Source organism: Varanus komodoensis, unplaced genomic scaffold, assembly GCF_004798865.1.
Source record: "Varanus komodoensis strain SLA01 unplaced genomic scaffold, ASM479886v1 scaffold5, whole genome shotgun sequence".
Taxonomy (NCBI): Eukaryota; Metazoa; Chordata; class Lepidosauria; order Squamata; family Varanidae; genus Varanus; species Varanus komodoensis.
This window is the reverse complement of record NW_025336087.1, coordinates 30,952,918-30,969,012: the sequence shown is the minus strand read 5'-3', so window position 1 is coordinate 30,969,012 and position 16,095 is coordinate 30,952,918. Positions and strand designations below refer to the sequence as shown.

General features: G+C 38.4%; 1 protein-coding gene across 4 annotated transcripts; it reads left to right on the top strand.

The window, feature by feature from the left end:
* Positions 1–242: 242 nt before the first annotated feature.
* On the top strand, positions 243–11,803 carry FEM1C (fem-1 homolog C). Of its 4 annotated transcripts, none has more exons than XM_044446258.1 (3): positions 243–266; positions 1,562–2,269; positions 8,826–11,803. In XM_044446258.1, the coding sequence occupies exons 2-3, from the start codon at positions 1,726–1,728 to the stop codon at positions 10,133–10,135; spliced, it is 1,854 nt and encodes a 617-aa protein (XP_044302193.1). In that variant the 5' UTR covers positions 243–266; positions 1,562–1,725; the 3' UTR covers positions 10,136–11,803. The 4 variants fall into 4 exon arrangements, with proteins under 4 accessions (XP_044302193.1, XP_044302189.1, XP_044302192.1 ...); XM_044446254.1 differs by lacking the exon at positions 243–266 and adding an exon at positions 288–507; XM_044446257.1 differs by lacking the exon at positions 243–266 and adding an exon at positions 744–765.
* The last annotated feature ends 4,292 nt before the right edge of the window (positions 11,804–16,095 follow it).

Genomic DNA, 16,095 nt, shown 5'->3' with positions numbered 1-16,095 from the left:
CGGAGTTGCGCGACTCGGCTTCCCCGACTTTCCTCAGCCCGGAATAGCTCACCAGCCTCCAACGCCGCCCGCGCGTCAGCACGACTACCCGCCTTCCCCTTTTCTCAGTCGCTTCGTGCGCGCGCTCTCACCCTAGCTCGCTCCTCGCCCCGCCCCGCCCCGCCCCGCCCCCTCCCTGCTGCGCTTCGGGAAGCTCTCTGGACGGGCCGGCATCGCCTTCCCTCATTTGGGCGAGACCCGAAGCGACGTATGGAGAGCGGCGGGAGGTAGCAGGCTAGGCTGCGCCGGGTGCTGGGTTCATTTGGTTAGCTGGCTAGCTAGCTAGCTGGCTGGCTGGCGCGGGCGGGGAAGCTGGAGGAGGCTGCCTCGCTGGTGTTCCGAGCGCCTTCCTGTCATGGAGGAGCTGCGTTGGAAACGGGGCGCGGCAACGGCTTCGCTGGGAGAGGCGGCGCGGTGGCTGCTCTGAAGAGAGGGAGCTGAGTCGATCCTCCAGAGCGCTTCGGGAAGGTAGTTGGTCTCTCCGCTAGAGCCGCCTGAACAGAGAGGGAGAGGAAGGTCGTCTTCCCTCGTTGCCGGCGCCGCCGGCGCCTCTGCCCCTTCGCTCCCGCCCTGGCCTCCCTCACAGGCGTTGCCGAGCCCTTCTGCCTTCCGCGGGAAGCGAAACGGTTGGAGCGTCGGCTGAGGGAGGCGGCGCGGGTGGCGGGGGAATTATGCGGATCGTGGTCTGGGAAGAGCGCTCAGGCGAAGCGCTGTCCGAGAGCCAAGGTATCCTTGGGACCTCGGCACTGTCCTCCAAGTGTGTTTTTGGCCACGGGAGGCTTCCCAGGGGAGAAGTCAGGACAAAGGGGGCGGAGAAGGGAAGGGCGTTCTGGGCGGCTCCTTGTCCGTAACGATCTTGCAGATGGGGCGGGGGATGGTGGTGAAGCGAGGGATCGTGGGGCTGCTTCAGCTCCATGGATGCGTGTTGGGGTTTGCAGGGGGTGGGCAGGGAGAAGAATAGGATGGAATATCTATACCATCAACTAGAGGATGAAGGAATGGCAGGAGGAGAGGAAAGGAAATGCTTTCGCCCCTTAGGCGCCTGAGGGAGCCCTTCTCGCTCTTTTAGTCAGTCCTATGGCGCTGATGCTTTGGGCATAGCTTCGGATGCCAGCCACCCTGCCATAAAACTTCTTTCCTTGTTTGTAGTGATCAAGTGGTGACAGTCCAGTGTCAGCTACAGCTAGGTTCTTGGCCGAAAGGGTTGAACTACTGATGGGCTTCACAGGCATCATTGGTTGAGCATAGTCACATGTCCAGAGGTGACTAGAATAGTTTGCCCCTTGGATCCTGGCAGACAACCATGTTCCACATGATGCTATCAAAAGTCAACATATCTGGGGGGAACGTTTTTGGACCCAGCTGTATTTTCCTTTTGGGAGAGGAAAATTAATATCACACAAATGAGGAACAGTATAAGCTGAGGTGTAGATTTTGTTCTTGAGTTTAGAAATAAACAAAATTATTTGTTTAGAAATAAAAGAATAATCTTAACCCTTGTCTCTCCCTCACACCCTTCTAGGTTGGAGAGCATCAAGTTTGCTTTGAAAGGGCCTGTGTTAAAAGTTGATGCTGTACACAGAGATAACAGGGGGAGTGTGCAGTGACTGTCTCCAGCTCTGTGGTAGTTCCAGTTCCTTTGTTTGTGATTCTGAAGAACAAGGTGGATTAAGAGAAACAGACTAAATGGATCTTAAGACAGCAGTATTCAATGCAGCTCGTGATGGCAAGCTGCGGCTTCTCACCAAGTTGCTGGCAAATAAAACTAAAGAAGAGGTGGCCTTGTTGATGTCAGAAAAAACAAATGGTGCCACACCCTTACTAATGGCAGCTCGCTATGGGCATCTCGATATGGTGGAACATCTACTGGAACACTGCAGCGCCTCTATAGAAGTTGGTGGGTCTGTGAATTTTGATGGTGAGACCATTGAAGGTGCACCACCATTATGGGCAGCATCAGCAGCTGGCCATTTGAAGGTGGTCCAGTCCTTATTGAATCATGGAGCTTCTGTCAACAATACAACTTTGACAAACTCAACACCTCTTAGAGCTGCCTGTTTTGATGGTCACCTAGAAATTGTAAAGTACCTTGTGGAGCACAAAGCTGACTTGGAAGTTTCAAACCGTCATGGACATACGTGCCTTATGATATCTTGTTACAAAGGACACAAAGAAATTGCTCAGTATTTGCTTGAGAAAGGGGCTGATGTAAATAGAAAAAGTGTAAAAGGTGAGTTTGGTATCACTTGTCAACAGAATGTCTTTTGAAGAGTTTATCTGGAATATTAATCTGGTTTGACAGCTTGAAGTTTCTAAATTCAACAAAAGTAAGCTTGATTGTGTCTTTACTATTTATATATTCTGTATGTTCTTCAAGCAAGCATATAGGCTTAGCAAATTTCAATTTATAAAAGTCAGTGTTTTAAAAATATCATTCCATAGATTATGCTCTATTGATGTAAAGGATAAATTATAGAGTTAAGTTGTGCTTGTGAGGAATTTTTTAATGATGTGGCAGTACCTCCTTTTTGTAAAAGTAACATTGTATGGGAATTCAAATAGTTTTACTCATCAAATGGAGGAATTAATCACTATTGAGACTGAAAATACTGCACATTGAAAGGAAGTTGTATTGGTATTTTTTATACATCATCATTGCCACTGGGAAATATCTAACATTAGTTTGTCTTTGTGACTGGAATAATGAAATGTTAGAAAAAGACAGTGGCAATGTAATCACAGCAGAGGACTCTTTGTCCCAGTTGTGTACTGTGTTGTTGATAACAATTCTTCAGAAGAACATCACTGCAGTTCACACTGTGATTGCAGTTTTATTGCTTTTTGTTCTAATCATAGGTATGCTGTTGTTTTTAATTAGGCTTTTCCTTATATGTTACATTGTTACTAGTTTAGGAGGTATGTCCTTTGCTTCAGACCAGTGTTGATAGTCTGTCCAGCCTGTATCTGACTCAGATGCATTTGACCCCACCTTCCCTGCATGAAAACATTAAGTATAATAACCTGGGAGATTTAAGCATGTGCTAACACTTCTTAAAATCAGTGGAATTTAAATATTCTCAGTTTCGATTGGATCATCCCCATTGTATAGTAAGGCATTATATGATAATGTGTGTTCTTTGGATATTAAGATTGTGAGCAACTGAGAACACACTGATACAGCTATAGATCAAGAAATCTGGAGACTTGTTCTGTTGTGTATTCATGAAGCAGTCTCTGAACTTCCAATGTGTATGTGGTGAGGGAACAATAATAATGACTTATCTCATAGAGCAGAAGTATGCAGGTTTCAGGCTTATAAGATCTACTTTATTTTTACTGAAACCCTGAGATCCACCAACTGATAGAATAGCCTTAGAATTCAGGAATTCATTCTAAATATCAGAACTAAATGGAGCTCATCATAGTCCTTCCATATAAAAAAAGTTCCTGGTTACACCTGGCTTTCTTCATTTCATCCATTTAATTAGCTCAGGAGGGGAATCATTTTGATGTGACAGGTGTTAAACTGTTAAATCAGAGATCCTTGCTGATCTACTACATTACTACCCTTTTACTACCCCTGTAATAAGGTTTTGGTAAAAATTATAACAACCCTAAAGGGCAGTTATTGGGCAGTATCCAATTGGACAACTAGCACTAATGCAAATGACATTATGCCAGCAGGGATTCCCTGAAAAACTTGTTGCATGAGCTAAAGCTATTGGTGTTTTAGTAGAGGATCTTTTCCTCCTGACTGATTGAATACTATCCCAGGCTCTAAGCATGACGTTTATTGACCAGCTTGAACTTGCTCTGTAAACTTATAGTGTTGTCTGATTTCAGTTTGTTATTGAATGACTCATAACTGAAAAACAAGTTCTGTCCTTCAAGCAATGCGAAAGGAATTCTATTTTTATAAACAGAAGAAGCATGTTGCTTCCACTGGCACTTAGCAGCATAACCTAATCTTTTATTACATTATGTTAAATTCCCACCTTAACCAAAAAGTACTATACTAAATACACATAGATTCTTTTTACTAGTGAAGTGTCTGTATAAGTAAAACCATACAAGTGCAAACCCACGAAAATTTTAACAGTTGTATTCTTGAAGTCATTAGATAATGACACTGAGGGTTTATGGAAAAGGGAAATTCAGGAGTTTAACTACAGTATTTTTTCTCTGACTGATGGTAGAACCTTGAAAAATATGTACAAACAAAAGTAATTTTATTAAAAGTTGTCAGGTCATCAATTCTTCTTTTTACCAATTTTTAAGAGGTTATTCCTAAAAATATTCAGTTTATTGGCTTTATGTCCCCTACACTAACATGTGGCTAAGCTGGGAAATGTTTTTTGTGAGGCAGTTTATTGAACATGGCTTCCAGTTTTGGTCTTTGAGTTCTTTTGCCCATCTGTAGTTTCTAAACATTCGGTGTTCATTTGGCATTTAAATACTTTGATATGCAAATTATTTATATTTCGACACTATTTCTACCCTGCACTTCAACCAGACAAGGTTCCAAAGTGTTAAAAGGGCTCCCAGAGTAGCTTTTGATTGGGTGGGAATGTCTTTTGAGATTTCAGTTTCTACTTTTAAAAATCGTTTTAGGGTTTTGAAAGTGCTGCATTTGTCGCATAACAAGATATTCTGGATTCCTTCCTTCAAGCTTTTTGTTTCAAACTTTATATAGATTAACTTGTTTTACTATTATCTAGGTTTGGGTCAGTAACAAATATTTTCTAGTGGCTGTATTGGATAGGCTCAGGGAAGAATTCTGGGTTCTGCAGGTACATTTGAAGAAGCTTCAAGTTTAAGAAAATCTGCCTTTCCTCAAGCCTCATTAACCTCAGTGGGACTCATTTCTGAGTAGACATGTATATGATTATACTATAAATGTCTTTTCACATCTGAGAATAGCAGTTATTAGTACCTCAAAGAAATTTATCAAGAGTGATGAACTCTCCTGATATAATACCAGGGAAATATTTTTTGCATACATTTTCAGATAAGTGCTTTCTTTCTGCATGCATGTTTTCAACTATGGTAATACTAAGAACAGCAGCACTTTCTGTCAAGGGTTTTCTATTTTGGGCAGTTTTCTCTAAAAACATGAAGATTACGTTGGTAAGTGCATGGAGGAGCAAGCTTGCTGAATATGTTCCTGGTAGACTTAATCCTATATTTTTAAAAAGATAAGTTTATTACATAAGAACACTTTTAATATCTTTGCCTGTAGTATAGCTTATTCTGTAGTGTGACATAACTTGTATATTTATATATGAAAATAAATGTAATATCTTGGAAATGAGGCAGGTAACCTTTCAGAGTGTGTATGAAGGAACACTGTCCAGCATATTCTAGAACAAGCAGAAGATTCTTGTGAATCCCCTCTTTGTTAATCTTAATTTGTATATATAACTTTGCCACAATCAGGATTCACTATTGTTAATTATGATTATTACTTCAGAGTTGCACATGGCAATATATTCACTCAGAAAAGTTAAGCTTTGTAAGCTTCAGGGAAAAATTATTCAAGGAGGGTTTAGAAAAGGTTATACTGCCACTGCATTTAAAACATCTAGGGAAAACAGCAAAGTGTGAGGTTACATGTGGAATTTCCCAGCTTTTGTGCAACTAAGGCAACACATTTTCAGTACAAAGCTAAGAGGTACAAATATATACATCCCAATCCTATGGATGCTTACTCAGAAATAAGCCCCCTGAGTTTAAAGTGGCTTATTAGTGGATGGTACCTAGGGCTATAAACCCAAGCATACAACTCTACCACTGCACAAGTGGAAGTGTGGTCTGGTAATATGTATACTAATTAAATCTTTAACAACACAATTATGTAAATGTCTATTCATAATTAAGTTCCAATAGGATTTACTCCTAAGCAACTGTGTATAGGACTGGACTCTAAATAACTAAACAAGGAAATACAGTGGTTCAGAAAGGATGTGATGAACCTATGAATTAGGTTTTTACAGAGTTAGAACTAAAATGTGTATAATGCCTGTGATAAGAATAAGGGCACAATCCTGTGCCTGTTTTCAGACAAGCACGCAACTTGCAACATGGTCCATCTGGAGCATGTTTACAACCTTGATTATGAAACCCTATGGGCATTAAATAGACATGATTGTGAGTCATAATTCACTACTTTTCAGTAACCATCTTGAATTGCTTAGTGTAAACAAAGCAGAGATGTTTATAGAAGATACTGAGGTAAAATACATAGCCATTTGAAAATGACAGTGGGGAGCTGATAATGTCAAAATAATCTATTTTAAATCATTGAGGTTTTACCCTTTCATGTTGAAGGTTCTATCTAACTGTAGATAAAAAATACACACTTTTAAAAAATACATACGAAAAGCACATCTGAAAGGTTTTCTTTTTTAAATCTGGATTTCATATGCAATTTCCAGTGCTAGTAGAGTCACTGTTTTAATGAGTAAACATATAAGAAAGTGGTTGGTTTAAGGGGCCTTAAATAACCTCCCTGTACAAGGAAAGCCATTGCACAGTATCCTTTTTTAATCCTGCCTTGTGGTGAACTATAAATAGCAGGAAGGAATTGGTTGTAGCTTTTAATAAAGAATAAGGACAAATAACTACTTGCTAAAGGGATATGACACCATAGGTGAATCCAGCTACCTGTAAAGATATTCTGGTGACACGGCCTAATATCTTAGATGGTGTGCCCAGTGAGTGGGCAAGTTTCATTTCTGTAAAATGCCAAGCTATTAGAAAGGAACCAAGGCTATAGTTCTTAAGTGAAATATTGGTTGTGCTGCACCACTGTCCAACAATACCTTCCCAAATTGGATGTAGAATATGATCCTGTCATAGTGCTGCTATCTGCTTCATTGTTAGGGAACTGTACATTTGCAGCTGTACATGTGCTGGATGTTGTATGATGTTGCATTCATAAGTGTATGAAGTTGGATTTAGAGGAAGTGAGACAAATTACTCTAATTGTCTGGTATTTCAGTTTTTCCCATTTTTTTCCAGTGAATTTCAGCTATCCTGACTTTGGTTTCCCTAACTTTACTATCCTATTCAGTGTTTTCCCAATTATCTTACCCTGTCTTCCCACAAAGATTTATCTGTCTTTGGGCCCCATATGAACAATTTCCTAAACAGATATTTCACTTTGCTTGTGGAAGTAGCACTGTTCACAGACATGCTTATGTTGGAAGTTTTCAGATTGTTTGGTTGTTCAAAACGTTATGTGACCTCATAGCAAGTCATTCTAGTGGTGGGACAGGGTGGCAGGCAATACCCTTTTTGTGAGTGGGTTTGGTATATACATAGAATAGTTTTCATTGCCAGATCAATATGATATTTAAAAAGAGATCTACCAAGAAATGTATTCAGGTTAACAGAGCAGCTTGAGAAATTTGTAGCTCTCTAGATGTTTTTCAACTCCAACTCCCATTAGCTCCAGCTAGCATGGCCATAGTGTGGAATGCTAGGAGTTGTAGGCCAGTAATATTGGAGCAGTCATAGTTTCATTACCTCTGCATGGGAGTAACAATGACAGGCTGCAATCATCAGTGTTTACTGTTAAGTAAGTTCCATTAAATACGGGACATTTTAGAGTACATGTTGTATGGCACATCCCTGTCATCATTTGCCGTCAGTGGGGACACCCACAAATTGACTTGTTTGCAAATGAGTCCTCAAATTTGCTGTTTCAGTTGGCAAGCTGCTATGTTGCCCATGAACATATGTTTTTGTGAGGGAATGTGCCATCTTGGTATTTCAAAGGGAATGTACTTGGAATTGAGCTGCTTTGACTGTTTTAACAACAGTATATATGGTTATTAGAAATAATTATTTTTTACCTGTCATTTCAGTTGTCAAATTAGATCCTGATATTAGGGAAATTCACCAGTTTGCAATTTGATGTTGCAAACTGAGGCAGTTGCCCCTGAGCAGATCTGCTTGCAAAGAAATGTCTTAGCCCATCATGTCAAGTGGTAGGTTGGAATATTTCGCTATCAAAAATCCTTTTGCTAGTAATCGCCCTGTTTGTCTCTTGCCACAATACAGAAAGTTGCTTGCTGGACATTAACTAACTAACTAACTGCTCTGACTGCAAACCGACAAGGAGTACTGGGAGTTTGTGATTTCGTGACAGAGCAAAACTATTTTGTAATATAATGTTCTGTTATGATATCTACAGAACTCTATGATAGTCACTAACATGGCCTTGGCGAATGTGGTCCTCCTAGAGGAATTTGATTGGCTGACAAAAGAAAGTCTTGAACAGAATGGAAAATTAGAGACAATAATTTTAAAATACTCCACCATTCAGCACTATAAGACTCAACTATCTCTATGCCATAAAACTTCTAATTTTCTACTTCCTGGAGTAAAATAAGCATTGCTCACCGGTTCTTAAAATATGTAAGATACTCTCTTCCCGGATAACCCAACATTATTGCTTTACTTTCACTTTACTTTACAACATTTACTGCAGCCTAAAAGTTGGCTGCAGTACAAGGCTGGTAATTTTCCTTAAATGCAAATACAAAGGTTATTCTAGTTATTAATGAAAGATGTTTCTCTTCTGACATGTTAATGTCATTTTGTCCATTTACACACCTACTTAGGATGTATAACTTTATTCTTGTTCTTTCAAAAACTAGGTTGCTAGATAATATATTTGACATATGTACAGACATTCTCCTTAAATAGATGTTTATAGTAAGTGTAATGTTGTTCTGGTAATGTATCATAGCCTACGTGATCATTGCTTTTTTTTTCCATAGGAAACACAGCATTGCATGACTGTGCAGAATCTGGTAGCTTGGAAATCATGAAGATGCTTCTCAAATATAGTGCAAAGATGGAAAAAGATGGTTATGGAATGACTCCTCTTCTCTCTGCAAGTGTTACAGGCCACACAAATATTGTTGACTTTTTGACCCAGCATGTTGAAACAAGCAAAGCAGAACGCATCAATGCACTGGAACTCCTTGGAGCTACATTTGTGGACAAAAAGAGAGATTTGCTTGGCGCTTTGAAATACTGGAAAAGAGCTATGGATATGAGGTACAGTGATAGGACTAATATCCTCAGCAAGCCTGCACCTCAAATGTTAATAATGGCCTATGATTATGCCAAGGAGGTAAACACTACTGAAGAGTTGGAGAACCTGATCGCAGACCCTGATGAGATGAGAATGCAGGCACTGTTAATTAGAGAACGTATTCTTGGCCCTTCTCACCCAGATACGTCCTACTATATTCGGTACAGAGGTGCTGTTTACGCTGACTCTGGAAACTTCAAACGATGCATCAATCTGTGGAAGTATGCTTTAGATATGCAGCAGAACAATTTGGACCCTTTGAGCCCTATGACTGCAAGCAGCCTGCTATCCTTTGCTGAACTATTCTCCTTCATGCTGCAGGACAGGGCAAAAGGCCTGTTAGGCACAACAGTCACATTTGATGATCTTATGGGCATACTGTGCAAAAGTGTCCTCGAAATAGAACGTGCTATCAAGCAAACTCAGTGTCCTCCTGATCAAATACAGCTCAACAAAGCCCTTTCCATCATTTTGCATTTAATTTGTTTGTTGGAAAAAGTTCCTTGTAGTCCTGAGCAAGATCATTTTAAGAAACAGACTATATATCAATTTCTTAAGCTTCATCCTAAAGGAAAGAATAACTTTAGCCCACTCCACCTTGCTGTCGACAAGAATACCACGTGTGTGGGGCGCTACCCAGTTTGTAAATTTCCTTCTTTGCAAGTCACTGCTATATTAGTGGAATGTGGTGCTGATGTAAATGCTAGAGACTCTGATGACAACAGCCCTTTACACATATCTGCACTGAACAACCATCCTGATATCATGAATCTTCTTATCAAGTCAGGTTCACACTTTGATGCAACAAACTTGCATAAACAAACTGCTATTGACTTGCTTGATGAGAAGGAAATGGCAAAAAACTTGATCCAGCCCATCAACCATACTACACTGCAGTGTCTTGCTGCCCGTGTAATTGTGAATCACTGTATAGGTTACCAAGGGCACATCCCAGAGAAACTTGAGAACTTTGTTTTGCTCCATAGATGATAGTCTGACAATAGGTCCTTGGTACTGTGGGAGCATGAGTTAGTAACGTTAACTGTTGCTTTCTCAAGTACTGTTGTGATACGCCAGCGATACACCATCATTCATTCAGTTTGGTCCATCCTACTCATTGGCTAAAGCATTATTAGAATCTGATCTGCAGAATTGGCTACCCAGTATTTAAAACAAACATACCATATAATATAGTTTGTGGATTATTTAGAAATGTAACACTATATTCAGACTCACTAAAAATTGTCTGCCAAAGGCTTGTCTATTCTGATTTAGTTTGCCTGTTGGTTGTTTGGGACTGAATTGAATAATTTTTGTGGTGTTGTCTTTATTCTTACTGGTGTGTGGATTTTATATAGTTGGGAAGTCATCTTTTTGTTCTTGCTTGAGCATTTCTACTTTTTTCTTTTTTTCTAATGGGTTCATTGCTGAACAATACAAGTTGTATGAACTTGTTAACATTTGCAATTACCATAAGTGCTTTTATCCTCTCTATGCACTGGCTTGAACATGACTGTTTGTGTGTTGGCATATTTCTATGCATCAGTTGGCCATTTTTAGCTCTGATACTGTTTTCTTGCAGTTTGTTAGAGCTCTTTTGAGAATACACCCTCTGCAAATTCTTAAGGACATCAGTCAGCTGTCCAAATGCTCATTTGACTTTTCACCTTTTAGCTGTTTCTGCGATTGCTTTCTATTGATTTATTTTTAGAGTTGCGTGCTGAATTTGGGAGTAAAATGTGTTCTTGTTGGCAAATCCACTTTAAATTAAGTCTAAAGTTATTTTACTATGTCTTGCTGAAAGTGGAGAAAGGTAATGAATCGCTGTCTTCTCCTCTGCACTAGTGTCTTGCTTGAGCTGATTGTGTGACTAGGCATAGAGAGTTTTTTCAAATTTAACCTGAAACTTAATCATACAATTCTGTGAGAAGAACTAGATCAAACATAGTCTGAAATTACAACTCAAGATTCTTAGCTACAAAAGAAACTAAAGCATGTTGGCATGATGCTTGTCAGTCCAGAACTAGCCATCGACTAATATAATACTCTGTAATTGATAGCCCTCTGCAAGGGCATCAGAAGTTTAGTAGTATCCTCTCTTCTTCATTTTAAAATAACTTACAGAAAATTTGCATGCATTTTATTCTCTAACACCTTTCAGCCATATTTATGGTAACATCAGAGGCTGTGCTAAGAACATAGCCTACACTGAAAGCTGTCTATTTTTATAATACTTGCACAACAGCTTAGCTATTGCAGCAGAAAGGGCTTTTTAGACTTGATGAGGAAACCATAAGTGAAGACTACAAATGAGATTAAGATTCAGGTAATTAATATAATTCAGCACTTTATTGTTGATTCATAATGAACTTATTATGGCATATAAGACCTGCAAATGTCTTAAAATAAAATGGTTCTCAAGAAAAACAACAACTCATTTTTCCTTGAGTGGAAAATAGCTGGTTCTACAGCCCAGTATATTGTATCTTTTGCAGTGCCATTAACTGAATATCTTCGTTTATGATACTACCTAATGCCTTTTCCATTCAGAGATGCAACCCAGAGGTTACTATGATAATACAGGAGAAATTCAGAACCAAGTCAGTAGTTCAAAGCTGGTATGAATCTGAAATTCAAGATTAAAAAAACCCTGCAACACTTTTGCCTTTAGTTGATTATTTGAGTTCATTGTGTATATTTTTACAGTTCATATAAACTAGTAATCACACATTAGTTTTTGTATGTTATGTCATTGGACCAGCATGGATTACTATTACAAGAATACTAATGAACCTTGGTCTTGCATTTCTTCCCCAATTCTCTTCCTTCTTCATATATGAGGGAAGGAGAATGAAATCTCCAGTTTGTTTTGAATAAATCACATTTTCTCTTATATACAAATTTAGGAAACTGATTTATTCAAACTGTGGTTATTTCAAGTAAACAGAGATTAAACTGTGGTTTCAGATCCTTTTAAAAAAATATAACCGCAGGTATTTTCACCATTTTGGGTATAAAGAGAATGAGTGATTAAAATGGTTAAATTGTTAAAAACTGAAAGAAGTTTTCAGTCTTCTTATTTCACATGGAGAGGAAGAGTGGGGAAAGAACAATATGTGAGTCCATCTAAGATTGCTATAGCTCATTAATGTTACATCATGAATTACCATCACCTCTGAACCCCAGGCCACGTTCTTAAGTGTGTGTTTTAGAGAAATGACTTCATTATACTGAGAAAGACATGAGATACGTACATTGCTATTTGATGAATAATTTTAAATATGGCAAGAAATACATACCAACATTTTTTGCTCATAACCACTTCCCATAATCTGATGACTTATCAAAAGTGCATAGAAAATTGCATTCACAAGTGTATAACAGAACATTTATTTTAGGTGTTTTCCTTTACAGTGGTTAAATTACATTCATATTTATGGATCAAAAACCCTAAATATTTTGAAGACAATGTTGCATTTCCTATTGCTTATCTATTCTGCAAGTAGACAATATGGATTTATATGCTAGTAGCAAAAGACTTAACCTATTTTAATCCAAAAATAAGACATGAGAGGAACAAGGTGTTTTATTTTACTTTGTAATGGTATTCTGACACTAGTTAACCTCTGGAGATGGGGACACCCCTGGCTTTTTGAATACACATACTTCAAAATATTTTCTGCTGATAGGTAACATAATTAGCATTTTAGAAAACCTTTAGCAGATAATTAATGAAAAGTAAAGCTTTTGTATACGTGACTTCTTCCTAAGGCTTCTCCATTCTGACCAGCATTACTTCAATGGCAAATCTCAATTTTAAATTTACCCTACAAATTGTCCACACTTCCAAATTCAGCAGTTGGAAACACAAAATTCAGTTTTCTTATGTTCCTTGCTTTTATGCTGAGTGAAAGCCTTCATAGCCTTCTGACAATATCTCTTTCTCATTTCAATATAGTTAAAACATCATTTTAAAACATCATTTCTCCCCCTTATTACATTGTTGTGAAACCCTATTTGAGAATTTAGTATATATTTCAGGAAAACAGTACCTGTATTCAAAGAGATAAAGGAAAAGGTATCATTATTATTCATTTCTGTCTCTTGACTTAATTCCTCCTATTCCTCATCTTTACATATTTCCCATTGTATAGGAATATTTGGCATTTGGGCACTAACAGAACAGTGTCTTGTTAACAGTAATTTGACAGCTGGTGAGCACGCAAAATAAATGCATTCTTACTTGGCATTAACTAAACATAGCAGTGAAAATTTCAATTTAATTTGAGAACAAAAAACCTGGGACTTGCACATTTTGGAGATAAAAGTTTTGAATTAGCAACCATCATTGCCAAGTTTACTTTAGCAGACAATATTGTTACTGACTCTGGCACTCTGTATGGGCATTTAATTCAGCAGTCTGAACAGAACCCTAAAACATTACTTTTCAGTTAAAGACACAGCTCTCATAAGTACAGACACAGCAACTCAAAAGGCTAAGCAGTTGTAATTTCATTGTATCTTAACCACTAGCCCTTTCTGATAGGTTCTGCCTTGCTGATTAGTTGGTATTTCTTGCATTGTTCCCTTTTGCACTACCTAACCTTTTCAAACGGTGCTGTACAGAATTCAAAATACTACAGTCCTTTGCTCATCTAAACACATTGCCAAACTGCAAATCTTCTGAAGGATGCAGAATAGCTGCATTTGCATTACTATAATAATGCAGATACTTATGTTTATGGTTGCAGAATTTGAAAGATTTTACATGACAGGATACGATAGACACAACTAGCCTACTAAAATCTTTTATGCCTTTTCCCTTCCTAGTATGTATGATTTACTACAATTTAAACAAATAGAACAAGATGAAATCATTTCGTTCCTTACAAGTGCATCACAGTTAACCTTGAACAAGTTTCTCAATTTGTCATTTTAGGAATAACTGGTTAGATTTAAATAAGTTTATAAACAGAACACTCAGGGTTGTGTGTAGATATACTAAAATTATCCACGTTTTGTACTAAGACAAAGTTTGCAATGTAAATAAATGTAATAATTCTGCTTCTGCTATCAGTTTGTGAGAGACCAGAAATTACATCCACCGTTGATGTTTTACCTTGGATTCCTATTTGCAAGCTGTTTCTATAGTTACAAGAGCTATAAACTTGATTCACAGGATGGTGAGCACTATAAATACTACACATTGTGTGATGACGGATACATAGAATACACTGGAGGTCTTTCTATTGGAAATTAGGTTGGTGGTGTTTTCCATGGCAATGCTGATATTTGAGGATTGAAGCATCTTTCAATACTGTATCTGTTTCAAAATCAGTGGTGTGTGATAAATAATGACACTGCTGGCTACAGAAAGGAAACTTCTTCCATCCTCAGTGCAAATCCCATGGATTAGTCCCATGGATTCAGTGACATAACATTAGAGCACATCATCTGTGGGGTATACGATTTCTTTTCAGCACGTTTATCTTCTCCATAATGGTGACAAACTAATGTTAGTGATTAGGACATTTTCTGGAAGGTTAGATAGAAGTATAAAGAAAAGTGTCATACCATGTGTATTTATTTATTTATTTATTTATTTATCTGTCGATTCATATCTTGCCTTTTTCCTACAAAGGGCTCAAAGCAGCTTACATCATTCTCCTCCTCCATCTTATCCCCACAACAACAACCCTGCGAGGCAGGTTGGGCTGAGAGTCTGTGACTGGCCCAAAGTCACCGAGTTGGCTCTATGGCTGAGTAGGCTTCCCCAGGTTGGTGGCTTCCCAGTGTTTTCGACTTAAATTTCCCTCAGCCCAAGTCAGCATAACCAATGGACAGAAAGGTTGAATTGCAGTCTGAAACATCTGGAGGACACCAGTTTGAAGAAGACTAATGTAAAAATTCTAGTAATTATCTGATGTACAGATACTTGATTGATGGACAAAGAACTCAAAAGGTGAGAGAGTTTTTCCATAATCACATACAAGCTTACAAATAGTTACTTAGAGGCTCAGCCCACTCTTGTTCAGCCTGCTCCACGGGCAGCAAGAAGTTCCCAGTCAGTTTTACAAAATTCACTTTATTTGCAGGGAGATGGTAGAAGATAGGCATTTTAAAAATCTGTTTATTACAAGTAAAAGCTAATGGAAAGTTGTGCTAGTTGTAAAGAAGCACCAATCCACTTAAAGCAAGAGCATGCCTTTAGTTCCCTGCGGCTGGCTCTTGCCACAGAAAGTGTTCAGTATGATTTTTGTACCCAAATTCTACAACTTTCTTCACACCTCCCCTTTATATAAGCCCAAATCTATTTCAAACCCTCAGGCAGGCAGGATGTCATTCATTAGAACCTGCTATTAATTGCTAAACTATGCTTAAAGGGAAACTTAGGCATGGCCTATAACAATATGAGAGGATGTATGTTCTCCACCATATCAGCATTTTAAGAGCTGCAGGGAACTCAGCTGACTGTGAAACAGTCATGGGAGTTCGCTGATACGAGTATAATTTTCTTATGTTCTTGCATGCCAGTAAAAACATGACAATCTTCAAAAAACCCATGCTGGTCTCTTAGGTGACAATCATATGCCCATTTACCTGAGAGTAAAACTTATAAATAGGATCAGCTTCTGTGTAAATATGTGTAAGATTGTGGTGTTGAAAACACTTTAGTTCCTTTTGATCAGATTGGTACAGCAGAAACCCCATATCTGTGAGAACAAATGTTGTATTATGACATTATGAAAGTGTGTTTTTATTAGTGTATGGATTTTTTAATGTGGATGATAAGAAACATAGACACCTGGAACACTAACTGTTGAATACCCTTCCTAAAGAAATGGACCTTCAATCAAAAATAGCAGGGTTTTTTTAAACTGTTGTCACAGTCAGAATTCTAGCAATTTTGGTTTAGTGAGAAGTGCTGAGACTTCTTTGCTAGAATTCTG

Coding starts and splice junctions, on each gene's coding strand:
- FEM1C (XM_044446258.1), top strand. CDS start 1,726: ATGGATCTTAAGACAGCAGTATTCAATGCAGCTCGTGATGGCAAGCTG. Junction 2,270..8,825: donor AAATAGAAAAAGTGTAAAAG/GTGAGTTTGGTA, acceptor TTTTTTCCATAG/GAAACACAGCATTGCATGAC.